Source organism: Danio rerio, chromosome 10, assembly GCF_049306965.1.
Source record: "Danio rerio strain Tuebingen ecotype United States chromosome 10, GRCz12tu, whole genome shotgun sequence".
Classification (NCBI taxonomy): Eukaryota; Metazoa; Chordata; class Actinopteri; order Cypriniformes; family Danionidae; genus Danio; species Danio rerio.
The window spans coordinates 39,427,813-39,455,789 of record NC_133185.1 but is presented as its reverse complement, the minus strand read 5'-3'; the positions used below and the strand labels follow the sequence as shown (position 1 = coordinate 39,455,789).

The 27,977-nt window shown below is 36.2% G+C and overlaps 1 protein-coding gene and 1 long non-coding RNA gene across 46 annotated transcripts in view; one reads left to right on the top strand and one right to left on the bottom strand.

Annotated features, from left to right (window-relative positions):
• nbeaa (neurobeachin a) overlaps positions 1-27,977 on the bottom strand; it is a 340,332-nt gene that overhangs the window by 297,620 nt on the left and 14,735 nt on the right. For 38 of the 45 annotated variants that reach the window (XR_012385897.1, XR_012385898.1, XR_012385900.1 and 35 more), the window contains exon 1: positions 22,574-23,094. The exons of 6 other annotated variants lie outside the window; for them this stretch is intronic. Coding sequence is in view for 34 of the 39 variants with exons in the window: in XM_073913916.1 (XP_073770017.1) it covers positions 22,574-22,855 (282 nt within the window). In the remaining 5 variants the exon portion in view is untranslated. 45 annotated transcript variants of the gene reach the window in all.
• Positions 674-9,375, top strand: LOC141376427 (uncharacterized). The gene is made up of 3 exons (XR_012386461.1): positions 674-1,024; positions 3,780-5,211; positions 6,046-9,375. It is a non-coding gene; the product is annotated as an uncharacterized lncRNA (long non-coding RNA).

Sequence of the window (27,977 nt, the reverse complement as noted above, 5' to 3'; positions counted from 1 at the left end):
TCTTAAACCAACATCACATGACCTCAAATACTGACATTCATTCATCAGGTATAGCAACCAAAATCCAACGTCTGAAAGATGTCATATTGGTAATGTCTGCACAATGACAAGCTGTATTATCCTTGGACATTGATATTTGGTTGATTTTAGGTTGGATGTTAGACACTGATGCCTCATGTTGGGTTCTGACGTCAACCTGATTTTCATTTCCAAACTAAATGGAATGTCCCGATGACGTTGGGGAACAGCGTCAATTTGAGGTCATGTTGACATCCTGTGCCTGCTGGGTCTATTCTACTGTAATCAAATCACAATTCCCTAAATGTTGACCTCAATATTTTGATTCGTCTCTACTTTCCACCTCTCAACAGTAAAGAAATATTAACTACAAGTGTTGACGTAGACAAACTCCATGAGATAAGCACAACTTTCAATAACAGTAATTGTTGCGTAGCGCTTTACTAACTTTATTTCCCAATGGACATTTAACAGCGGGAAAGTGTGAAATTATTTGAAATACACTCGATACGGTACATGTTTCACTTACGCACAGGTTACAATTCCACTGTCGTCAAACACAAGTAAATTTATGACCGTCTCCAACTCGAAAACCTAACTTCAGTGTCAGATTCTGGGCTCTCGTCCAGCAAGATCAGGCGTTCTGGGAGGAATCATTCCCAGCGTGGAGAAGCCTGACCATAGACAATACCAATTTATCCGTTTTAAAACAGCTCTGCAGTAGGACGGAGATTACATTTATAGAGACTCTCATTAGCAGAGATAAGAGCTTTGTAAAACCACGTCACAATGGGGGAACTGGCAGCCAAACTGGCAGCGTGATAATTCGAAGTGACCGCTCTAGAATTATGCTACAGTTCTTTTCTTAAACCCTCTTCTTTTATAAGAGCCTCTTGATATGAAAAGCTCTTATGAAAGGGTACTGCCCAAGCTGCCACCTTATCAACTGGAACATGGCAGCCGTTTCAAATCCAAACAAAAGGTCAAGATGAAAAGCATGGGAAAGGTTTGTGCTGACATTTTTAGCATTTTCTGCACTTATGCACACATTTAAGAATAATAAAATGTGAAATGTGCTAATTATTTTGCCTCTTCGTACGAACACAGAAACTACAATAATAACTATGTTAAAGGTGCAGTAGGTGCTTGTCTTCAGAAACATGTTTTGTTGTGCTGGTTGAAAGTCTCTTCACATTCCAATAGTAATGATTAGGGATGTAACGGTATCAGAATTTCACCGTACGGTAATACCTCGGTATGAATGACATGGTACGGTATTTATTGAATCATTTTCAGGAAAAACAAAACTAATGAAAATACTTCAAAAAAGTGCCAAAAGGGTCAATGACAAAAAATTAGCCATCTATCTGTAAGCTTTGAAACAGGAACTTCAATTTTTCAATTTTAATAACAAAAAAATATTCAACCATGTAAAATTTATTCATGTAAAGTTTAATTAAATTTAGTATTGTTGAAAACTCATCACATTCAACATTTAATAACTCACTCACTTAGATAGAGATGGGTTTTAAGGAAAATTATCATATAAATATAATCTGGTAAAAGCTGTTATCTCTGGGTATTTACAATGTCCCCTGCAACAGAAAAAAACTCTTTCATTTGGGACTGAGGATTCTGGGACAGAGATAAGACTTGGCCCAGGTTGACAGCAGTGGGTAACGTTGTGCATTTTCTTTCCCCCACTTGAGAGGACAAGCCATGAGTGAGATGGAGGTCTCTTTGCGGTACAATTCAATGTCTGCATCAATCTGAACAGTGTGCTGTGTTTCTGCAGTCCCCATGACTGTTATTAGTCGTATTCCCCAACTTGTATTTCACCACAGTCTGCCAGTGCCTGCATACCGGTATATATATATATATATATATATATATATATATATATATATATATATATATATATATATATATTAGGGGTGTCAAAATTAATCGTTTCTTTGGTGCACGGCGATGCAGACAATTCGGTATCGGTTCAGTAATAATCATAACCGGTTATTACTGACGTCATTTACCTCATATGCGCTCTGTCCCGAGGGAGGCAATCGCGAGTATTTACAATGCTTTAACAACTTAAAACTCATAAACTGTGCACAATTTCACTGTGTGTGTTTGCTGGATCAGTCTTTCACTGACATATACAACAATAGCCCCTATTTCACTGAGATCGAGAGAATGAAAGTAGCCTACTCCATCTCTCTCTCCTCTCTTTCTCACACACACACAGTGGCCCATTTGACCTGCTGGCGTGGCTTTTCTTCTCTTCTCGGCTGTTTTACAGCGTTACTTTTGCATACAGAAACGAGCGCGTGTCTGCAGAGTTTTCTCCACCGTGTCTATCATACATCAGCTGTGAGATCGCCGCTGCTGCCTGCCGCGTATCAGTATCACTCATCTGTGAAGAACGCAGCGCGCAAGAGCCAATCGCAACCGTTTTTTTTTGAGGGTGTGACCAATCAAAGGGGTGTAAGAGAACTAGACAAGGATCAGAAATTGAGCTGGATATTTATTATTTTATTTATTATATTATTTGCTAAATGCTTGTTTTGTTTAAAGTTACAGTTTATATATCTGACTGTTTGTATTAAATGACAAAATTGTATAACAAATAGTATATAAATATTAATATATTCATACATTTTAATACAAGAAATGCTGCTGTGAAGAAAATATAAAACTGTGTATGGAAAGCACCGTCAATGCACCGTGATGCACCGAAATATTGAATTGAACCGAATCGATGGCATGATAATCGTAACCGAACCGAACCGTGAGACTAGTGTAGGTTCACAGCTCTAATATAAATATATATATATAAATATATATATATATATATATATATATATATATATATATATATATATATATATATATATATATATATATATACACACAGTTGAAGTCAGAATTATTAGCCCCCTGAATTATTAGCCCCGTTTATTTTTTTTTTTCCTCAATTTCTCTTTAACAGAGAGAAGATTTTTCAGCACAATTCTAAACATAATAGTTTTAATAACTACATTTTAATAACTGATTTATTTTATCTTTGCCATGATGACAGTAAATAATATTTCTATACAGCTCAAAGTGACATTAAAAATGCTTAGCTAGGTTAATTAGGTTAACTAGGCAGGTTAGGGTAATCATGCAAGTTATTGTACAATGATGGTTTCTATAGACTATCTGAAAAAAATTGCTTAAAGGGCCTAATAATTTTGACCTTAAAAGGGCTTTAAAAATACTAAAACTCTAGCCAAAATAAACCAAATAAGACTTTCACCAGATGAAAAAAATATTATCAGACATATTGTGAAAATTTCCTTGCTCTGTTAAACATCATTTGGGAAATATTTAAAAGAGAACAAAAAAATTCAAAGGGGGCTAATAATTCTGACTTTAACTGTATATTGGTTGCCAATGGTATTGGTGTGTTGACTGAAAAGTAGAAGTGCTAAAAGCCCCTAGTCGTGATCGTCATAGGCGGTTAACAGTGCACTACTTTAACACAAAACATGTCAAAATAAGCATGATTGTGGTGAGGTTATGAGGTGGAAAACAAACCATTCTGTCACAGTAGAAAACGATTTGATCCGTGTATAAAGGAAAAGAAGAATGTGGGACGCTTTCTTACATTACGATCAATATACAAGCATTTTAGCTCCAGGAATATTGTTGTAAATCAGACATTGTCATGTACTGTAACATGATTTTAATCAATGCCTGTGTCCTTGCTTTCTGCCCATCAGAGCCTGAGGATAAAATATGGACGCAGCATGCTGAGACCCGCAGATGTTCAGCTTCGTCCTTCCCAACAAATCAGACACACACTGAGTGATATTATGCAGTTCTTTGCTGGAGGACTTCAAGAAAGAAACTCTTGTGTGTGCCTACATCACATAAACTGTTTGTAGGAACCAATAAGTGGATAAATCTGAGGTTTCAATTTTGATTTTGGCTTCTAATGATAATGAAAAAAAAACTATCATCAAGATAAAATGATTATTCACAAGAAAATTTGCAAAATCGTGTACTGTGACGTGACTTGCAGCATGGGAAGAGCTTAATTTGTATTTAATTTGTAACTTAATTTGTGCTTTAATGTATTTTTCATTTATGATAAATATATACCTCTAAAACTGTTTGGACATATTTTCCCACTAATAATCGTTTTAAATAATCGTGATTACAATTCTGACCAAAATAATTGTAATTCTGATTTTTCCCCGAATCGAGCAGCCCTACCCTTGGGTTGTTGTGTGTACAGTTATTCTTCATATTTTTGAAAACCAAAGATGTCATCACATCTAAACCCTAGTCAGGCCGCTAAAAGACCTCTGTCGAGTGTCAAGTGCATGCAAAACAGTGATTGGAAAATCGGTGATTGTTCATGGTGACGAGAGTGGGTGGAGCCAAAAGCAGTAGGAGCAGAGCAAGGCTGAAGGCAGGAGTGTTTAACACTAAGTCCAGTGGAGGAGCTCTGGCTGGATACTTTTGTGTTTATTTTATTATTAAAGCTTTTTCTTTTAAACCTTTTTAAAGCCTGCTTTTAACCTTCAACGGATAGAACAGTGTGAAGCATTGACAAGAAATCATTTGGAGCAGAGAGAGGAGAAGGATCAGCAAAGGACTCGAGCCAGGAATTGAATTCGGGTCACCGCGAGCACCTCAAAGAGCTCTATGTGGATGTTGTTTTAACATTGGCAGAATGACTATTTTTAATGCTTCTGTTATCAGCCCAATAAGAAAATGATTGACGATTCATAACAGAGGTGATAAATCATTAGTTCATCTTGTAGTTAATCCAATTAAGATTACAGATGCAAGCTTTTGAAGAGTTTTCTGACTTCAGAATTGCCTTTTGTATATGATTTTGGACAGAGAAATGTCTAGATATTTACTTGTAATTTAAGTTTTGTAAGTTTTCTTAATTTAGTAAAGGCTTTTAAATATAATCTATAAATCACTGTAACTATTTGTCTATTGTTTGAGTAAGAAGGCTAACTACTTCAATTTCAAGTAATTTTGGTTATAAGCTTCCAAATATAAACTGGTTAACATGTCAGACAAACTTTTCATATTCTAACTGTTGGAGAATGCGCTTCAAAACTGTCATATTGTTATTCCCGTTTAACTTTTACATCAAACACACACTGCAAAAAATACTGGTTGCCTTAACCAGTTAAACTCCGTGGACCCAGTACCGGGTCTGTGACGACTTTCGCTTTAAGATTTAAAGGGCTAGCATTGCACCAGACCACCTTAAGTGGTTTTGTTTGAAAGTGTAGAATCTATATTTTATGCACATATGTATCACTTTGGTTTTTATTCTACTGTACAAAATTTATTAACACTTAAATACACAGTATTTTTGATACCTGAGCTGGGTATTTTACGTTGATTCATTTTCAAATTTTTCATATGACATATGTACAAGTTATAGCTCAAATGAAAGCTCATACGGTTCTAGCATTGTTTTTACTGAATTATATTCATAATAATTCATAAATTTGAGGTGATGTGCATAAGTAATCATTTTATATGTCTGATGTGGTCCAAACACAGTGAATTATGTTTGATCAAACAAAAGATTAGTGAAATATGAAAACAATGATTGGTCCCTGTGTCTTGTACAGCACCTCTCATCAGTTGGAATACAATAACTTTTGCATAGATTATGGTAGAAACATTTTTCTTTTTTCCTATGATTACAGACATGTGCAGGAACCAACAAAATTAATTACAGCACGCTAGACCACACAGAACCTAAAAGGTACACTTTCAAATTTAAGTTTATAAAAAAAAAAATACAAAAAGCGCCTCTTTTTTTAGGTGTTTATTATATCACAAACAACATATACTGTTATTTTAAACACATTCAATAGTGTTTGATGAAAATTCAAAGGGTTTTCTTTAAAATGATACCAATTTTTTGCATTTACACCTCTGCATGTGGATTTGGGAAGCTTTTAAATTTGGGTAGGCAAAATCCAGGCGGAAATCCTAAAATAACAGGTTTAACTGGTTAAATTTTGAAGTCATTTGAGCTCGTATTGTATTAAATTGACTTAAAACAGCTTGCGTTTACTTCTGAAATAAGTTACAACATGATTAACCTAGTTTAATAGGTTACAATTAACTGAAAAACATGTTGTCAGACTAACGCATCACATTTTTTTTTACAGTGCATTGATCTCCATGTAAGAAATCTCAAATAATTTTTGTGCCATCAGAAAGCCAAATAAAGTGGTGATAAAAAGTAATTCCGCGTCAAGTACACACACACAATAAAACTTTTGCTGCTTGTTCAAACTACATATTTAAAATTATTTTGTGTTTTTTGGGACAACATCATAGTTTTATGTTCAATCCACTTTAATTTGTAAAAACGATTAAGTTAAATGAACTTTTTTTTGTGCTGGTACAACATGAAGTAATTGTGTGGAACCCAGCATGAACCAAACATTGATGTTATTTTGGCTTCAAAACACACATTACTGCATATATAATATCTCAAAGTGCCAAGGGAAGAATCATAGCCCTGAATATGATTCATAAACACTTCTGCTGAAGAAAAGAGTGGCCCTTGCACCTTGTTATGAATGTAATCTATCACTTTGCGCTGCTCAAGAAGCCCTCTTCATGTCAGACTGAAATGTACAGATCACTTCCATCTACATAACTAATGAGTGAAGTCAATAATGACGAATGCCCAGAGCTGCACTCGGCCTGTATGCACTCGCTCTCTAATGAAACCACCAGGTTTAATGAAATTCCTGTCTCAAGGTCTTCACAAAGACAGATGTTACAATTCAAGCTCCAGCAATTTACACTGAAACAGGACTTTTGGGCACATCGAAGGACAAATCTTTTTTTTTTGTTGCCAGCCAATGGCCTTTGGTTACAATTAGCCATTTGCTAGTCAGCTGCAGGTTTTAACAGAGTTAGCGCCCACTAGGCCTGCAAAATACTGGGACAACATGAAATGTGATACTCTTATTGTGGATTGCTACAATATGTCTTATAATTGTCAAACAAAATAATTTTTGCAATGATCATAAGTCAAGGTGCAAACATTTAAACTTCGTCATCTCGACAACATCATCTCGACTTCCGCCATTTTATTTATTTTCATCTCAAGGTTTACTTTTGAGCTGGTTCAGCCAATAGCAGAACAGCACCTACTGGGCAGGTGGGAATAAAAATAGTATGACCCAATATGATTGGTGGTCAAATTTGAATAAACAACCTACAAATGCTTTGCACATAGAATAATTATCGTTTATTCCGTCTACCTGTAATATCCGCTTGTTAAGTGTGATGTCACGCAAGGCAGCTTCAGGGTCCAAGTGCTCTATCAAACTGTACTGGGAGGCTTCACAAATGAGAATAATAAACGTTTGCAAAGCGATGTAATATTTTCAATAATGACAATCGCCAGTCCAGTCCAGTACTATGAAGTCTAGAGACTGTTGTGTACACCGTGATTTGGTATAAAATTCCCTGTAATGTGTAACATAACTAAAAAGTGGCCATAAACTAATTTTTTTTTTCAATTCAAATAAGTAACGTCTTGGATCTGGATACAATATTCCATACTGTACACCACGACTTAACAAGCGGATAGATATGACAAGCTCAATTTTCAACAGTACTTCTTCTGAAAGTATTTTACTGATAGCTTTTTCCTAAATTGCACTCTAAACTGGCAACAAACAGAATTGCAACAATTCAAATTTGACTTAAAGCTGAGATGTTTTGGGATTTTGTTTATTAAATGTTATAAGTTTATTATAAATATGCATTTATATGCACATTTGTTTTGAGTGTTTTGAGAAGAACTCGTTTACAGCCAAAGAGTTTCGATGGAATGGGCAGAGCCAAATATCTTTGCCATGCTTTGCTTACTAAACCTCCTTAATTGGTTTTCTCTAAAGCATCATTGGTAATGCAGTTTTTTTTTAATGAATTCCACAATTAAACATGATTGTTTTAAAAAAAATAGATAGAATTCATGGGTAGAAATAGGTTCAACAGATCCGTATTTGTGGTTTTTACTAAAATATGAATCAACATAACCTCATGAAATGTTTCTTAAAGAGATAATTCACCCAAAACTGAATATTGACTCACCATTTACTCTTCGTCATTTGATTTTTAACCATTAGAATTTTCTGTCTCACAAAAAAAGGTATCACAAAAACTGCTGGTTGATGGTACCTATTGATTTCCACAGTAGGAAAAACAGATACTATGGAGTCAAGTGCTATCAACCAGCAATCTTCAAAATATCTCCTTTTGTGCTTAGCTGAAAAAAGAAACTCAAATAGGCTGAGTAAATATTGACAGAGATTTCATTTCTGGGTGAATTATCAAACAAGAATATTAAAATTTATATCCATTCATGTGACAAACAAAAGCAGAAGAATGATGCTGAAAATTCAGCTTTGCATCACAGAAAGTTTTACTATATTTTAAACTAGGAAACAATTCAAAATTGCAAAATTTACTGATAGTCCTGTATGTTTGATCTAATAAATACAACCTGAGTGAGCATAATAGACTTCTTTCAAAACATTATAGCCCACCACACTTTTAAACAGGTATACCGCATCTGAATTTTGTTTCTGAGGACACCATCATATACATGACCTCAAATCTAATATGCATGGACAAAAATATTTCCAGGGTCTTTAAGACTGGCGGAGGTCGGCATCTCTCAGCGCTGAACAATGACACAGCACACTCACAGCTTAATGCAAGCACTTTCATTAAAGCAGGAGATCGGTCTTACAGTAGGAGGTAAAGAAGATTACCACGGCTTTGTTAGCATATTCATTAGCTCCCGTCACATCTGCTGGATCTCTGAAAAGTAAATGTACAGTAAACGAATCACTGATTATTATGTGGCTTTTCTGACTGCGAGGGCCTGATTTTCACATCCGCTTCAGAGTTGTTGTTTCGTTCTGCAGATAAACAAAACTATTCTACTGAGTTGTCAATTATTCTCCTCACAGTTTATCTATTAAATATTAAAAGACGACTTATTAGAGCTCACAAATAACTTTCAGCAGACCATGAAAAAACCACAAAGTCTTTCCACAGCAACAATTCTGTACTCTGTGGAATACAAAGAGAAAAATCAGGAACTATCATCATGAAAAAACCTAGCATAACATTATTTTCGTGACAAATATAAAGGACCAAGCCAAACATAACTCTCACTCAGTTTTCACTATGTATGTCGATTATTTGTAGCACAAACGTATTATTTAAAGTGATTTTGTTTCAAGTCTTCCCTAACAGAGAGTGCAACCCATCTGGAGATTCCTCCCCATTGTGTAAAGCGCTTTGAGTGCCCAGAAAAGCGCTATATAAATGTAAGGAATTATTACTATTATTATTATTATTATCATATGCAGTCATCTAGTGAAGGTTGCTTTTCGAAACACTTCATATAGCTTCAAAACCTTTATGAATTTTTAGTTTCGAATTAGTGATTGAAAACTAGAGCATTTATTTAATTTGGAAGGTCACATGATTTTAGTAAACGGTGATTCGTTACGTCATTATGGTTGCGAAACATTTCAAAAACTTAATTGTTTGCCATTTTTATTAACATACAATCCACAATAATGGCTCGGCTTCATTCAGATCGCCCCCTAGTGGCCATTCACTTAAGAGGTTTCATAGTTTTTACCTGATCTGATTAGGAGTTTGTAGATGTTTTAATGAGACAGTTGTAAAAAAAATAAAAATAAAAATAAGACTTAATAAATAGAGAAATTCCAATACCCTTTTTTCCTTACTGATACCAATTCTGATATCTGTCATGGTTTCCGCTACATTCATTCTTTCATGGCGGGGCGCCACGCCAAAAGTCATCCCGCCATGGCTACATTACAGCTTCTTATTCAAAAAACTTTATTTTTTTAATAGCGGGTGGGTAATAATCGCATTAAAACGTATTCAAGGTCAATTTTATCCTATGACAGCACCAACTTTTCTGTAACCATAGTAGTGCTGTGCGTCATTTGTTTAACCCTTTAATGTTACGTGCTGACTGACTGATTGACAAGTGCGTGATGCGTGAGGCCAGCAAACACGACGTATAGCCATTTCACTTTACTTCAGGACGCATTAATATCGCTTTGTAGGTCTATTAGAGACATTCATAAATATTCATAGCAAATCTAATAAATGCTGGAGACATACTCGTTACATAAACGCAGTATATCGCACTTCAGCAGCGTTTTTTTGAGAGCGCACAAGAAGATCTGCGCGCTCTTGAAGCGGCTTATATTTGAGGGGGCGTGCAAGAAGTTTTGTGCACGAGCAGAGGAAATCGGTGCGCAAGCAAAGAGATACGCATGCTGTAGGCTATTACATAAATGCGATCTCGACTTCTAATACTGCGCTTACGACATTTGTCACTGAAATAACGCCACAGGTAGTTCGCAGATCTAAGCCCTTAAGCCCTCGCAACAGGGAGAGTTCGCGAAGAGCGGAGCAGAAAAAAAAAAAAAAAAAAAAAAAATAAGCACTTTTACGACGGTCCCTTGCTGAGAGCTCCTCTCAGCGTGAGCTATCCCGGCTAAACATATATTGCGAGGGCTTAAACGGAGCAGTGCTCGTAGTGTGGAGTGAAAAGAAAGAAAGACAGCTGTGAAACATAACCAGCTTTGTCTTTTTGTAGGAAACACACTTTAAATCTTTTTAGGGTAAGAGGTTTTTAAGTTATTGCCGTCTGTAACTGAATGTGTGTCAAGAATATCGAAAACAAAACCAACTGAACCGCGCTCATTTCTGCCGCCCTCCTGGATATACAGCGCCCTTAGCATTTGCCTATGGTGCCTATGCCACGGACCGGCCCTGAGTTGGCTGAGTGTTGTAAATACTCGCGCTCACCTCCCTCGCGACAGAGCGCATAGGAGATAAATGACGTCAGTACATAATAACCGGTTATGATTATTACTGAACCGATACCGAATTGTTCGCGTCTGCATCGCGGTGCACCAAAGAAACAATTAATTTTGACACCCCTAGTCCCTAGCATGTGCTGCAAGTGTGAATACTTCACAAATTGCAAATTGTTTTGAAGCTTTGAAAAGCTTAGTTTCTCTCATCACTACACAGTCATCACATGTAGATATAAAAAGATGGACGTGCTTCTTACATTGAGCCATTTAATTCTGCATGTTTTTGTTACATTGTATTGTTGTGTTTCGATGTGCGGTATTATTACAGCATTCTATGCTCGGTTTGGTTCTGAATGAGCGATATAGAGCTCTGCTGCTGTGCAACAAGGACTGTTTGTGCTGACTGTGCACAGCATCCTGACCTTGGTGATTCTGCAGAGTGGATGTGAATAATGAGATGATCCCTTTGGACAGACAACAACAGCTAAGCCACAAGAGAGAGAAAGACAAAGACATTGGAGAGAAAGATGTGTATTGAGGATACAAACAGACACCTTTTAAGTCGTGCCACACACACACACACACACACACACACACACACACCAATATTATCTAATATTTTGCATATGTTATGGTTTTTTTTTTAAGTTATAGGTCCAAAAAGAGACATACATTTGCAAAACATTTATATATTTATAGTATAATATAAATATAGAAGTATCTACTTAAATGTTTAACATTTTAAAAAAGTGAACATTTGGGTAATATAATGTAATTGCCACTGCTTTTAAAAATATATGAAAGAATAAGTGAGCAATCTTAAGTTTACTGTATTTTATATGATTAAAATCCTGGTGGTTCATTTTGCTGTGGTGACCTATGACAAAGCTGGGACTTGTGAGGGATTAAAAACCTAGTAAATTGGTCAAATCTAGTGGTTTGAATTATTATATAAATTTGTATTTTTGGGACAGACTGTGACTTATTCTGTTTTCTCGAAGCAAAGAGTCCCTGATCCATCCACAGTGTTATCTGAGCCAAAGTTCTTACAAACAAATGCATGAGGCCTTCCAAATTAATAAGACATTTGCAGATACAGCGACAAGCCCAGAGCATTTTGAGAGCAAGGCAAAGGAATTGACACACCTAAAATGAGATAAGGGATGTCACAGCTACTGACAAGAAACTTTTTAAAAATTGGCATCTAATATAGGGCCAATTTAAAGAAAAATGACATTTTTCAGTTACAAATAGCCTACAGGTTTAAAAAAAAAAAAAAAAAGGTTGGGAACCACTGATTTAAAGCACTGTATATATAAAAAAATCTGACATATGTTAATGAATATAAAAATATTAAAAAAGGCAGCTTAATGTTTTATACTGTAACTTAAATGACTAAAACAGAAGATATATTGCTTCAAACTATACTAAAAATACCCTGTAAAGACACTTTACAATATTAACAGTTGTCAGCATATATAAGGACTATATAATAAAACTCAAAAACATAAATACACATACATAAAAAAAATCCTTAATCACAAACTTATAACAAAACTAACATGTCACATTACACAGCATTTCCCAAATTTGGGTGAAATGCAAAATGCGTATTGCTGTTTGGTTTTAATACACGCTTTAAAATATTTACTAATTCAACACGCCAGTTGATTTCATGTCAAATAAGCTACTGTGCATCTCATCTCCTCCTGTCCAGATCATAGAGCTGATCCAGTTGGCCACGAAAAGATGAAAACAGTTGGTATGGTGGGAAGCAAGCAGCAAAATCCCATGGTGCCGTTTCCATCGCAACTATGATGCTTTGCTAATGGCAGGGGAGTGTAAACGTCAGGCCCTCGGTGGCAGTGTGTGCATTATGTGGGGGTAGAGAACATAAAAGAGAGAGTGAGAGAGAGAGAGAGAGAGAGAGAGAAAAGGAGAGGGGGAAAAAACGACAGACAGTGAGCAGATTGGCTCAGTGTGAGAAGCTGAATGGCGGGAGGTGAAGGACGAGCACGCATCAAAGAAAGGCAAATAAAATTAGCAGATCTTAATGGCAGAACTTCCTCAACGTGCACCAAAATTCCTATTTGTTTTATCATTTTTAGCCAACATGTTTCTAATCGTGATGTAAAAGCAGTGTCGAGTATGTAACCTAAAAAAGTAATTAATTATTTATATATTTAAATTACTTACCTAAATACTTTGTCTGTAAAGTAACTCAGTTTCTCAAATCATTTAATTACTTGACTTGGGGCTGGGCTATTTTACAAAAAAAAAAAGATCACGATATCATGTTTCATATCATTCGTAATCAATAATTATTGAATCTTTTTTAATAATACATTTAGGAATATTAAGACTTTTTTAATTTAACCACTTTATTTAATTTACCAACAATACTAAGGCAAATAGTTTTAATAGTCAAAAACAAAGATTATTTAAACAAAATATCTGATCTCTTTATAATAAAATAAACAGTGTTCAAGAGACTTTTAAACTTGATAAATAAAATGTTACAAGGTGTCTGCAATGGTAAAGGTAGATCAACATCTGTAAGGCGTCAATAACAATAATGAAACAGTAAAGCTCAAACTCTATAAACAAAATCAAATTATGATAATCAAATCTAAGCTTTATTGTAAAGGAGGATGACTACATTAACCCCTATGCTAAAAAAATCTTTCAGATGGGTTGCTAGTGGCTGGGATGCACAAGAAAAGAAACCAAAAAGCCACTCTGGTGACATCCTTACATTCATTTTTATTTATAATCTACTCACTGCTGCCATACGGCACTTGTTTTCGCGTACATAGTTATTCTGACCTGAAGTGACAATAACGAGTGCATGGTTTCCTTCGACATTTCCTATGCGCTTTGCGCTCCACTGGCGTCGTTCGTAACTAGGTGACCATCAATCGATTTCTCAGAGGATGACGAACGGAAAAACTATCGCTGCATCTCTGATAAAAGTTTATGGAGAAAAGTAAAAAGCACTGCAGTGTTTGAATGTGCTGTTTGTCTGAGATAATTAGTCTGCTGTTGTTACTGAAATGTGTATATTCCATACATAGTGTGAAGCAGATTGGTTAGTTCTACTTACATAAATCGTGGTGCGCTCGCAGCATTTGGAAAAATTCAGATGTTTTTTTTAAACTAGGTGTACCTGGAAAATGCTCGCACTTCACGTATGCATCTCTCTCAAGTGCGCATTGTGCAAGTCGCAGGCTTAATGGCATTCCTTCCAAGGCACACGCTCAGCAGCCACAGTTTAATAAAACTATAACACTTTAAACCCAACTTTTTTGTTTAATCGTTATTGACAATGGTGTTTGGTAAATAAATACAGATAATGATTTTATCGCAGAGCCCTAACTTGATTAAATATGAAAAAATCCACATAAAATCTCAAAGCATAGACACGGTAAAAATGGTGGCTTCCACATAATTACTTCATGTTGCCCCAACACAAATCGATTAAGTTAACTTTATTGTTTTTACTAATTTAAGTAGATTGAACATAAAGTAATTAATATGAAATAAGTAGTTTGAACAAGCAGCACAACTCATTTTTGAGCTAATAATGGAATTTAAACCATTAAGAAATTAAGCCATTAATTCGTTTTTCAGCACCTTTTAACTTTTTTTATTAACACTGTTTTAACAATATATGTATCAAAAACAAACATTTTTTAAATTGCTAACAAAATGTTTGATACAAATATTGGCATGATCAATCTTTAAAATATTTCGTGGTTTAAGCATGTACAGTTGTCGGACAAATAAAACCTTTAGAGGAAAAAAAATGAAAACTTTTAAATAACCAAAAATAAATATTAACAATTTTTTTCACATCTCTGAACTTGTATACAGTGTATTGTCATGAACTAAAGTCTCTTTTTTTCTTTAAGCATATGCAATTGTCTTGATAAATCAAAATTGTTCTTTGGTTGGACAACAGATATATTCTGAAAAAAATACATATCACTCAGTATTTAAGCAAGTTCTTTATATGTAACTGTAATAAAATTACTTAAAAATGAAAAGTAATTCCATCAGCTGAAAAGTAAGTGAATTATAGTAACTAGTTACTTTGTAACTAATTACATCCAACACTGTGTAAAAGTAAATGGGAATTAAATGCGATACAGTCGATGATCAAAAAGAACATTTCCTGATTCATCTGAGGTTGAACTCCGCAAGATTGCAGCTGCGACTACAATAGTAACTATGTCAGTTCCGCAGGGATCTGCAAGCCCAGCATACAGTCAGGGAAAGTCTTCGTGTGAACCAACCACCACCACACTAAATAAAAGACGAGCTGACCCTCGATACGTAAACACAAGTGATTTGAAAATAGACCGGCGCTAGGATTACAGGACCAAATTGAGTCTTAAAATACATCTGGTAGCTAGGCTGCTCATCGTCTAATGATAATAAACTGGAGCGATGCGTTTTCAAACACGTTTGATTGCTTGCACGTTGTCTGGCACATTTGCGACTGCAGGATCTGCCCTCATGAAGAGGGTCACAGGACGGTCTTTCATCCCTCTGCCAGATCGAGCCCTCTCAACACCTCCTGCGTGTGTCATTTGTCCTGTAGCCGGGTGGTGCGGATGTCTGGCATGCCGGTGTAAGGCCATGAGGTTGAGGACGAGTCTAATTACATTCAGGGTCTAACAGCGGTGCTCCACAACATGTGTTCTCTGCTCTGAATCTCAATAGCAAGTTGGAAAGGAAAAGGCCTTTTGAATCTAGCACACTGGAATTAGGCCTCAGATCTTTGTCACTACCAAAAGACGAGGCCTACAGCAACGATCGGCACTCAAAAACATGACGCTTGCTGTTTGTTCAAACTGCTTTCTTAAAATGAGCTGAAACAACACAATTCTTGAGTTTTTGGGGGGACAACTTAATTGTTTTATGTTCAATCCAATTAATTTTGTAAAAACTAATAAGTTAACTTAATTTCTTCATGTTGTCCGAACACAAACCAGTTGTGTGGAGCCCAGCATTTTAACAGTGTCATATGTCAAACATTACTAAAAAAAAAGGAGTTCCACACACTTCATGCATGTCGATCCAAGACAAATCGATTAAGTTAAATAAACAAATTTAAGTGGATTAAACATAAAACAATTAAGTTGTCCTCCGCAAAAACTCAAGAATTGAGTTGGTTCAGCTTATTTTAAATAAGAACAAAAATAATAGATAAAAAAAAGGTAAAAATCACAATAATTGAAAAACTCAATGAAACCAACAACAGTCAATAAAAACAGAACTGAAATAAAATGATACTTATAGCAAAAATAATATATGTTTTCAGATAATAAGTGCATATCTGTGGCGGTAATCTGACCTGCGAGTCAGCGACTAGAGAAGAGCAGTGCAGAAACATCCTGGTTCCAAATCGATTAAGTTAACAGAATAGTTTTTACAATTTTAAGTTGATTTAAAAAACAATTAAGTTGTCCCTAAAACAACTCATGAACTGTGTTGTATTAGCTCTTTTTTTTTTTCGTTTTTTTAACTTTTTTTTTTACTTTGTACAATGCAGAACAAAAATGTTACAGAAAAAAACGTGCTAATATATATCATTACATACATACACATATCAATATGGACATACATAATTACCTGTATATCCACCACATAAACTTGCATATAAAAAGAGTAAAGAAAAAAAAAGAAAAAAGCCAAACGCATAAATGGCTATCTCTCTTCCAATTACCATAAATAAACTTAAACCACTTAAATGGGGATGTCTTTATATTCCCTTTATATCAACCATTTTACCAACTCTTCCTATGTCTTTGTTCCCTTTTTATCAACCGTTTTTCCCAACTCTTCCTAAAAATATCCATATTCATCCTCAACATAAATGTCAGTTTTTCCATTACATGAATTTATTCAATTATCTCAAACCACTGCTTAAATTTCAACGTTGGGCCTTTAAGCCAGTTCCTTGTTATAGTCTTCTTGCATGCCACAAAAATAATCTTACACAAATATTGTTCACCTTTAGGGACAGTGCCCTTAATATTTCCCATAAACAAAAAATAGTGCAGTTCTAAGAACTCTGTATCCAAACACCTAGGAAATAATCTGCACATTAACCCAAAATGGTTGAATATTTGTTTCGGCTCATTTTAAATAAGTAGTTTGATTTTTGGAGTGCACTTGTATGCTTTTACTGCCAAACGTATCTGTCAAGCGCATGGTTATATCCGGAAACATCTATTCTACTCTATGGAAACATAAAATGCGTGTTCTTATTTTTCTTCATTTGCCAAAAAATGCAAACGAGGCATGTTTAACTCCATACTTGATCTTTAATATGAGGAAATTTAATTTGCTTAAGTTGCATTTTTGTGGTTTTGAGTTCAGTGTTTTTCAAACTATTATTTTATTTTTATTAGGAGGTTTGAACAATAATTAACGTAAGCTGTGCAAACACTAAACTTTGCTCTGGTTGACAATTCATGTGTTCTTTTAACTATTATAAAGTGCTCCCAGGACAAATGTCATTCAACTGCACTAGTCAAGACAGTGTGCCAGATGTGAAAATGCTGTACTTTAATGCTGTGTACAAGTGTAGTAACGAGCAAACAAAGAAAAAAAAAGAAAAAATGCAGAACATTTTATAGGTAAGTTTTCATTTTTTACAATGTTGTATATTACAAACTTTTGTGCTCAGCAAGTAACGTTTTTGGTGATAATAACAGTCACTGACTGCACTGACCATAAAGCAAAGCAGCACAGACTCGCGCTAACTTCTAGCCTTATGCTAGTTTTGTTGAATAAAATAAGCAAACAATGTAAATGAAATATGACAACAAGATGCTGCAGTGCCAGAAACTTGTATTATAGTTAGCTAAGTGAACGAGTCGTTAATAACAGAGATTTATTCACAAACGAATCGCTCCCTCCGTTAGAATGAGAAGTGAAAGCAGGAGAAGGGCTGCGTTTCAGGACACGGATTAGATCAAATTTAACAGGGAGGGTGGATAATACATTTCCATACACACAAACACACTCTTTGTCTATTGTAAATATCTATGAGTCGCATCCATAATAAACATTTGTTTTGACATTATACACACACACACACACACATTATATATACACACATTATGTGTGTGTGTGTGTGTATTATTTATATTTATGCATATACTGTAATGATTCACACATAAAACCAAAACTATACAAACTAATTTTGCTACATATAATTTCTATCTAAATATAAAGATTTTCTCAAATATATGCATGCGTGCATTCATATATACATAATAGATATATACAGTATACAGATACAACCGCCAAAACAGACTTTTATTATAGATGCAAAAATGATAATTAATCCATCATCACTAATATAAAACTAAATAGAAATGTGTTCACAAAACAACACTAAACTAAAACTAACAAAACCATTAATTAAACAGCAAATTTAAAAACTGTATCAAAATAAAAAAATACTCATTTAAAAATGCGAAACTACAAAAACCCTGATGCAAACTCTTATCAAAAGTAAAACACAGTACACTCAAAATCTTTTTTTCTCCTGACCTCTCGCAAGACCTTTGGTGGAATCTCCAATTAATTAAGGTGATCGGTACATCTGCTCTGCTAAATGGCATTCAGCATCAATCAATATTGGCTGTGCTCGGGCACAAGCAGCGGTTTCAGCCCAAGCTGAATAATACATTAGGTCTACCCCACCTACAGTTGTGTATCGGCATTGTGCCAAGCCCTACGCAATGCTTCTTTATTTCTCTAGTGTACATAGCCTATGTGAGCCACAAAAACACTGATTGTCATTGCAGCATTAAAATAAATTAGCGCAGGCTTACACTTAAGTGTATTATTAATGGCTGGTGGATTGTGGTGACCTGCGGTACAATGATCTTACCTCAAAAGCATTTATTTATGCGCATTTCAAAGATAAACCTCCATTGAGAACAAAGCAGTCAATATGGGCTCACAACGAACATCTTCACAATAAATCCATTCCAGCTAACGTATGTAAAGCAGGTGAAAGTGCAGTGGTGTTTCCAGGGTTGTTCAAGCTAGTAAGTTAGTTCGTTTAGGTTTAAAAAAAAAAAAGGAAAAATATAGATTTAGTTCACTTCGTGCTGCAAAACTACAGTGTGCTGTATTAAATGTGCTTATTATGTGTGGTATGTAATGTGTTTTTCATTTTGATTTTGAATCCTTGTGAATAACAATGACCGACATCTGTATTAAACTATGTTGGCAACATCATGACTTTAAAGTGAAAATAAAAATGTTTGTTTAAGCATTATGCAATCATATGCTGTTTTTGCTTTGCAGAGTTTATTTGGAAGTACCTTTTTAGTTGTTTTATTCTGCTTGTTTTGCATTTACCCTTATTTACATGAACTACATAAATCGAGCAAATCCATCAAAGTTTATTTTGTTATTTTAATCAAACTAACCCCACCAAAATGTTGCCATATAGCGGTTTACAGAAGTATTTCCAAAAGCCATTTAGCCTCAGTATCCTTTTATTCTAAATACAAGGGACAACATTCATTTATCTATACTGTATCTGGCTAGCTAACTACAAGCCAGAGAGCTAGACAAATAGATTTAGCATTCATCAGTTGAATAGCATGCAAAAGGAATATAAATTTGTTAAGGAATAATATGCAAAAATAATCATTAATACATAAATATTAGGGGTTGGACAAGATCTTGTATGGCGAGTTCTCGCAAGATTAAATCACAACGAGATTTCCCATCAAGGTGAAAAGTTGTCTGGTGAGTTTTGATGTTATGATCGGTTGCTTGGGTGAGTTTGACATAGCCGTTTTTTTTTATTAACCAGCAGCTGCAGCGTCCAACTACAGAAGCTACAACTGCAGCCACGCACATTATGGTTCGTAACAATGCAATGAAATAACACTTTAGATATACTAAAAGTCATAATCGTCATAAACAAAAATGGAATTAAGACATGTGTATTCATATTTTAGTGGCACTATCGCTGTGCAGTACAGACATGTAAAGACCATAATCTTTTTAACACTTTTGTTTTGCAGTTTGTGATTTTTTCTCTTCAGTTGAATAAAAATCTATTTTCCATTTATATATTAGCAAATATTTTGCTAATATTTTTAATTATATATAAAATGACCATTTTCAATTCACATAGGCTAATAGCAAAATATTTTGCAGTGTTTGCATGTCCTTTACTGCATAGAATTCATTAAAATAGAAGTAAATTAACATTCATTAAAACTTGATTTTAAAAAAGCACCTAAATAGTTTTGCGATTTTTTTTTCAGTTGAATAAAAGACTATTTTCCATTCATATATTTCCTAATAGAAGATTTAAAATTTAGTAAAAATCTTGTTTCGTTCTCGTGAACCCAATCTCGTGTCTTGTTTTGTTTCGTAGAGTAAGCGTCTTGTCACACCCCTAATAAATAATAATAGTAATAATAATAATAATAAAGTATTAAAAGACTAGTGTTCTACAAATGTGGGTACAGCAAAACTACAGGTATTAACAATTAATAATAATAGAAAAAAACATTTTGTTACATTGTGGTGTTTTGTTTGGTATTTTTGAAAATGTAAAGTGTTCCCATGACAAAAAACTGCGAGTGTAGTACTGTAACACATTCTATACTTTATAGATTAAAAAAGAGAGAGAAAAATTGCCTAAAACAATAGAAGTAGCCTACTATAAGCTGACTGGAAGGCAAGAGACCTGTTTGAAACGTTCATCTTCCGCTTTTATATCATCCAAAGCGCAGTTTACAGCAGTAAACTAGTTGGTATTTCACACCGAACAGAAACACTGAACTCGTCACATGACCCGCCAGCCAGTAACACATCGACCGTCTCTCCACTGTGAATCTGCGCTAAACTAAGTCTTTCTCCAGTTTACATCGCGCTGGCTCGAGGTTTCAGAGCACATCACCACTGCAGCAACCCCCACCCTCCTCCTCCTCCTCCGCCACCTGCTTCCACATGCACGGCTACAGGAGCTCTGCATCCCTGCGCATAGAGCAACTGCTGCAGCATCCGTTCAGCTCAATCACTGCTGACTCTAAACTAATGACCCAATGCAAACTCATGACCGACCGACGCCTCCTATTTAAGAGTAAACGACCTTACCCCTGCAGCAAACACCGGCTGTGACCTTAAGTTGAACGCTTACGGTGTATATAGTGAATATAATTATCAAGCAAGCGCTGTAAACACGTTTTGCTAATTCGTGGAACGGTTGCGATAGATGTGATCTCACGACAGACAGTCGAAATGATTGACGTAACAAGTTTTCAAAAGGAAAATTGATTGAAGATGTAATGTTAGTTAACTGACAGCCTATACTTGCTTGTTAATATATTTCTGAAGCTAATATTTGTCATGACATGAGGTAGAAGTGCATTACCTCAGAAAACCCGACTCCAGTGCGCATGCGCGTAGTAACGTTACGTTTATTTCGTTCACTCAAACCGTCTACAACGATGATACCTGATATAAATAACCACAATTTTTAGGTGAACAATCTGTCATAGTAGCTAGTTGACAGATATTTGGCATCATACTAAGCTTGTTTTGTTTGTAAACCTGTATAAATTTAATAATATAGTAAATATATATAGTAAAAATAAATAGTTTTAAACCATAGAGATTCCAAGTTCATAGTGACCTGTGGTTTCTATAATAAAGCACATGGAGGTTTCTTGTTTTCTGGGCACCTGCTTTCCAGTACAGCTTTAAGAAGGCCTGCTCAGCCGATTGTGATTATTGATAAGGACGTCGGCCATAAAAACTCCATCTCTTCCTTCATAAACAACGGTCCTCCCAGCATCCCATGCAGCGGGTATTATTGAATCTGTGCTAATACGTTTTCTAAGCCGTTTCATAACAAGAATTCAGTTAAAGCCCGCATTAATCCAGCTCGCTCACCAGCCTGTGGCCTCCATGAGCAAAAACAGCAGCAGCAGCAGCCATATCTATCAGTGCACAGATGAGGAGATAACAGGTGCTAAAACACTATTAAAACATACTATTGACGCATAAAAATAACGAGACGACACGTTAACGCGCTCTGAATATTAATTACACCCACACTGCTGTAAGTTACATCTGAAAATTAATCCACATACGCCAGCCTGTGTCGCGTAACATCTACCCACCAGTCATATTTACATATCAAAAACGGAACTGCATTCATAAATATGGTTTAATAGCATAAAGCAGCGCTTAGTACATCGTCTGATCGAGAATAATTAATCTAACAGCCTTTTGGGCGAAAAGAAAAGATGCATTCCCTTATTTGGCGAGTCATTGTTGCAGGCCGGCGTGTTGATACACTGTCAGTTTTGCACAGCGAATAAACGCGTAACGGAGCGCTGGGAAAATGAATCATGACGTTATGTGCAGGATATTTTGTCGCCCTAAAGCGAAGCTGGTAGTAATGAATCTCACTGAGATGTCAACAAAAGACAGGGTGACATTCCTCCGGGGAATGGTTCTGCCTTTAATGCATTTGATCAAGAAATCAATTCTCATATGACATCATCTTATAACACCAAGCGCGCTAAATAAAACATGCGTTCAAGAGAATGTATGCAGATGCTTACCAGATTTAAAACGGTCTCCACGATGTCTCTGTTGCTAACCTCCCCGACCTGGATCAAACCGATGAGCACTGCGAATTTCATCTTGATATTCCGGATCGGAACCGAGGGGTTTATCACCCCGGCCGGTAGAACCACGGCGCCCGATCCAGACACCATCATGTCCCCGGTAACAGAGCCCGTTACGACTTGCTGCCCCGAACCCGGTGGTGCTGCTGCTGGTGGGGCTTCTCGGTCCGTGAGCGAGGCGGAACCCGGTGCTAAAACCGGTCTCTCGCTCGACATTTCCGACCCGAATCCCAAAAAAGGAGCGGTCGCCTCGGTCTCACCTGCTTTTGTATCACCGAGCGCTGAGCAGCAGCATCAAATACAGATGAAAACGGAAAATTCTCGGTCAGGTGTCAAAGGCTGTCCTCCTCCTCTTCCTCCGAGACCTGCACATCCAAAGCCGATGCTTGCAGCCGTTCAGAGGGATGCACAGGACGAAATCACGTCTACACGGTCCCTCTCTCCTCCCGATGTCAGCCGAAGATCGGTGCGGCGTCGGGCTGTGTTGTCTTTCTCAGGACGCCATATTGACGCCCCCTGTCTGCGGGAGCGCTCACCACGCCTGCGTGCTGCTGCCTGACTGTCAATCAAAAGCCGGAGCACGTGCGCGCGCGTCCCGTCCGTAGCTGTCCCGGCATTTGGAAAATCAGATTAATGTTATGTTGACGATAACCATCAGAGAGGCATTATTTTGTAGGGTTAGACAATTGTAAATAATTCTGTAGCCCAATGACGTAATCGTGAGATTCTTTGCAGACCCAAATGCAACTTCAAGAACAACTTGTTTTTAGTAGCTCAATTTGGGTGTCAAGAGACAATTTGTAGACACAGACATAAGACATGGCACATGCATTATTTTACATTTTATTATCTTATTATTATTATTTATACTTAGCCAGGGGCGGATTTAACCATAAGCAAGATAAGCGGCCGCTTAGGGCCCGAGGAAATCTGAGGGCCCCCAAATAAATACCTAGAAGTATAAATTATACCTATAAATTATATATAACATCATATTTGGTCATATTTTGTATAATTTGGGTCTAAAAAATGAGCAAATGCATCCCACACCCTCAATTATAGAAAAGTCCAGCAGTTAAATTAGGTAAAGAATTAGCTTTAAAAATGAAATATTTTATTTATAATTTTTATTTGTGAATTCATTTTAAGAAAACAAATAATTTCAAAAGTTTCATAAGATGCTTTACATGTTATCATTATTTTGCATTAACACAAAATGTAGAAAAATTGTGATTGAGAGATAAAAGAAAAAAAACTGCAAAATAAATCAAATAAAAATAAATTAAAATAGAAAAGGTTCATTTCAAAACTTTTGGGCCCCATGGCTGGAATTGCTCAGGTCCCCCAATTCACTCAATCCGCCCCTATACTTAGCATAACACATCATATATGTGGTTTTGTAATATTCAAATCAATATTTTTATACATGTATAGAAACAGCCTAAATATAAAAATAGAAGGATTATTTTTTATCAACAACCACACTAAGCTGAGTAAACTTTATTAATGATAATGATATACATATTAATATCCCTAAAATGTAAAGTAGTATGTAACATGACAAGTTTGGTCAATGTAATTATGGATTAATTAAATTCAAAATGTTACAAATCTTAATATAATCTTCATTTATTGAGTTTAAAACGTGTTTTGCTCATGAACAAGTTACTTTTGACAATTGGGATTTCAATACATTTCAAAACAAATCCACTTTTAGTAAATGCGCATGTGTATTTGGACTTTTGACCCTTATTGCTACTAAGAAAAGGCACTGTGAAAAAAATACAGAAGTCATTCATTCATTTTCCTTCAGCTTAGTCCCTTTATTCATTAGGGGTTGCCACAGTGGAATGAACCGCCAACTTATCCAGCATATGTTTTATACAGTGCATGCCCATCCAGCTGCAACCCAGTACTGGGAAACACTCTCACATGCACACACATAAACTACGGCCAATTTAGATTTCCCCCTTCACTTATCACACATGCAATGACTGTGTGGGAAACCGGAGCACCCAGAGGAAACCCACGCCAACACGGGAAGAACATGAAAAATACATAGCTTTAATGGGTAAAATAAGCACAGTTCTGGCTTCATTAACAGTTCACAGATCTTTCGTCTTATTATCAGCCGCCCTGTTCTACTGAAGTATAATCATTGGCCCTAAAAAGCCCACATCTGTTAAAGTCTACACACAAACATGCCAACTCAATCACAAAGACTCGTGGTTTTTCTTCACTCTGCCATTGAAGAGAACCTTGCTATTGTGAGGTTTTAATTTTAGCACTGCAGCAGAAAGCTGTGAATGGGGACGTGAGCTCTCCTTCACTCAGGACACGAGTCCTGCCTCATTTTGCCTCAAACCCGGATAGTGGGTTACAATCTTTCTGAATGAAAGTGCGCTTTTCTTAAGCCCTCTCTTCTCTCTCCCTTCTTGATTTCTAGTGTCTCTTTCACCATCACACTCACTTGTTCGCATTCTCTCAAAATAGAACAGATTGCTGACACCCTAAATTCTTATATAAGGTTTCGCTGCTGCACAATATTCCTTGAGCTTAAACTTCCCATACAGCTTTTTATTTGGAATCTGTTTAAAAGCTGATGTGCAGATGCATAAAAGCCGTACATGAGTATATAGAGAGTTTTAGAGGTGTTATACAGAGTTCTGCTTATACAGTCTTTTCCTTATAGGATCTCTCTCTAGCAATATCTGCACAAGTAGGATAAAAAGGGGTAAAGAAAAAGGTACAATTCTTTATTTCGAGGTATGTGATGAATATATGGAGGGAGGAGGGGTGGAGAGGGGGATGGGCTCTGTCACAGGAGGAGGGGAACAGAAGGGACCGGCAGCTGGATAGTGAGGAAGAGTCTCGGGCCGATACAATGGCTGACAGCAGGCTGAGTCTGCATTCGGAGCTTTACGTTCAGTCAACAGACTAAAAACCTGCTAAACTCTGATAAACCGAAGCAGCTCTTAGTGTAACATACAAGAGACTGAATGTAATTCAATTCTCCAATATACTCAAAGTTCTTTTCATCCATGAAAATAAGGAAGAGTATTGTTTGTTGATGACTATTTTTTTTAAACTAAAGCCCTGTTCAGATGACACTATATTTATTGTTGTTTACGACAGTAACTTTCTTAAATTGTCATTCATTAATTTTCCTTCAGCTTAGTCTCTTATTTGTCAGGGGTCGCTAGAGTGGAATGAACCGCCAACTATTCCGGCATATGTTTTACGCAGCGGATGCCATTCCAGCCGCATATACAGCCATACATTCATAAACAAAAGCTTTTGATCACCCAATTCACCTATAGTGCATGTCTTTAGACTGTTGGGGAAACCGGAGCTCCCAGAGGAAACCCACGTGAACACAGGGAAAACATGCAAACTCCACACAGAAATGCCAACTGGCCAGCTGGGACTCAAACCAGGAACCCTTTTGCCAGCTAACCACTGAGCCACCGTATCGCTGATCATGTGATGTGTCATGGGCACCAAATATGCCAGACTATGCTTCACATGATGTCTTTGATGCGCATTATGTCATCAAGAAGCCGCATAAATCATCTGTCTCAGTAATTGACTGATTTACTAGTTTTGGTAATTCCTGTACTCACCAGGCTGCAGAAGTGCCTCGACTGTCAATCGCCAACATTTATCTATTTATTCTGTCATAGTAGATCCATGATGACATGCCATACAAACAAACTCTTGCCATGACTACACAAACCTTTTTCAAATTCATGTAAGCAGTCCTCTCTCTTTCATCTTGCCATATAAAACTTTGTATGAAGAGATTCTGTACTCCTGTTGGTCAGAGTCACTCATGTGACGGAACTCATCATGGACTACGCCGCGGCCGAAGGAAAATGAATGAACAAAAAGAAGCATGAGAACTTAAAGAAGCATCTGATTACTGTGATGTAGATATGTTTGTACAAGCTCTGCAATTTTCCGGTATTGCCTAAAGACGAGCTCATTATAATGACCTAACTAATATTATAAAGTATATTTGAGACTTTAGACAAGTGTCTAAGTAGGAAAAATTCCCTCTCTTTGTACGACACGAGTATATAATAGCTCTTTAGGTATTATTTTAAGCATTATAAGCATTGCTTTTTTGTTGGACGAAAGGTTGTCATGAGCATTTTCCTATAAAAATAAGTCCACAGTTACAGACAGCATCTAGAGGAAGTCTGGGAAAGGCTCCATTTTTACATTTTGTTCCAAGCTGTTCATACATTAGCATTAAAAGAGCAACTAATCTATCTAGTCTCTCTTATAAACAAACTGGTTTTCTAGACTATCCAAGAACATCCAGCCTGATCTCACGAAGAAACTTAACGTATTATCAGAAATTATTCATGTGGATAAAATATACAATTTTTAAAAACACCCCAAACCCTACCCCTAATTGGGGGGTCCCAATAAGAGCAAAAACCTACAAATAAGATTGTAAAAAATAATACAAAATTAGCCACTAAATTGCTGGGAGATTGGTATGTCTGTCCTCATCTAACATGTATCTTTTAAGCAAAAGTTATAAAGCTCTGTTTTCAACCCATTTCCCAATCTGAAGCTTTCTATTGGTCTGTTGCCACTGAGTGTTACATTATGGTACAGTTCGGTTCACTTTTATGGCCGTTTCCACTGTCAAAAGGTACCAAAAAGCAAACCCAATTGTACCACTTTTTTGGTACCCTTTCGAAAATGTACCAAGTTTTTTTGTACCAAAAAGTGGAGCTAAACATGCAGCTGAACGCTATTGGTTTGCAGAGAAACGTCAGTAGCACATGCACAAACCAGAAGAATGAAAACAAAGGAACCGGCATTTTTAAATACACAGCCGAGACATTACATCGTAATTCTAAATAGATGTAATAACAAACCATGCTCGAGCATAAGATCAAACAAACCTTGTCGTCGTCTTGATAAACAGCCACAAAGCCAAAAAGAACAAAATCTGCCATGTCCTGTTTATGAGGCCATCTAAAAGCACGCGCAGTTTCACTTTCTCCAGAGAGCTCGCGGCGCATCTATATTTGAAATAACAAACCTGAGCTGATGAAAATAACATGTGCGTGAAGTGCTCAGAATGACAGAATTAATTACTAACAAGAGTTTACATGAGCTGTTAAAGAATAAAGATACAGATGAGAGGTTTGCACTGACTATGGGCAATATGTTGCGTGTTTTCAAAGCAAAATTAAGACTAAATGTATGCTGTGTGTAGTTGTTCTGAATTGGTAACAAATCGTACACTGTAAGGGTTTGTATGTTCATATATGTTGGATTTATTTATTTTATATAACTGCAGACGTTACAGTAGGCT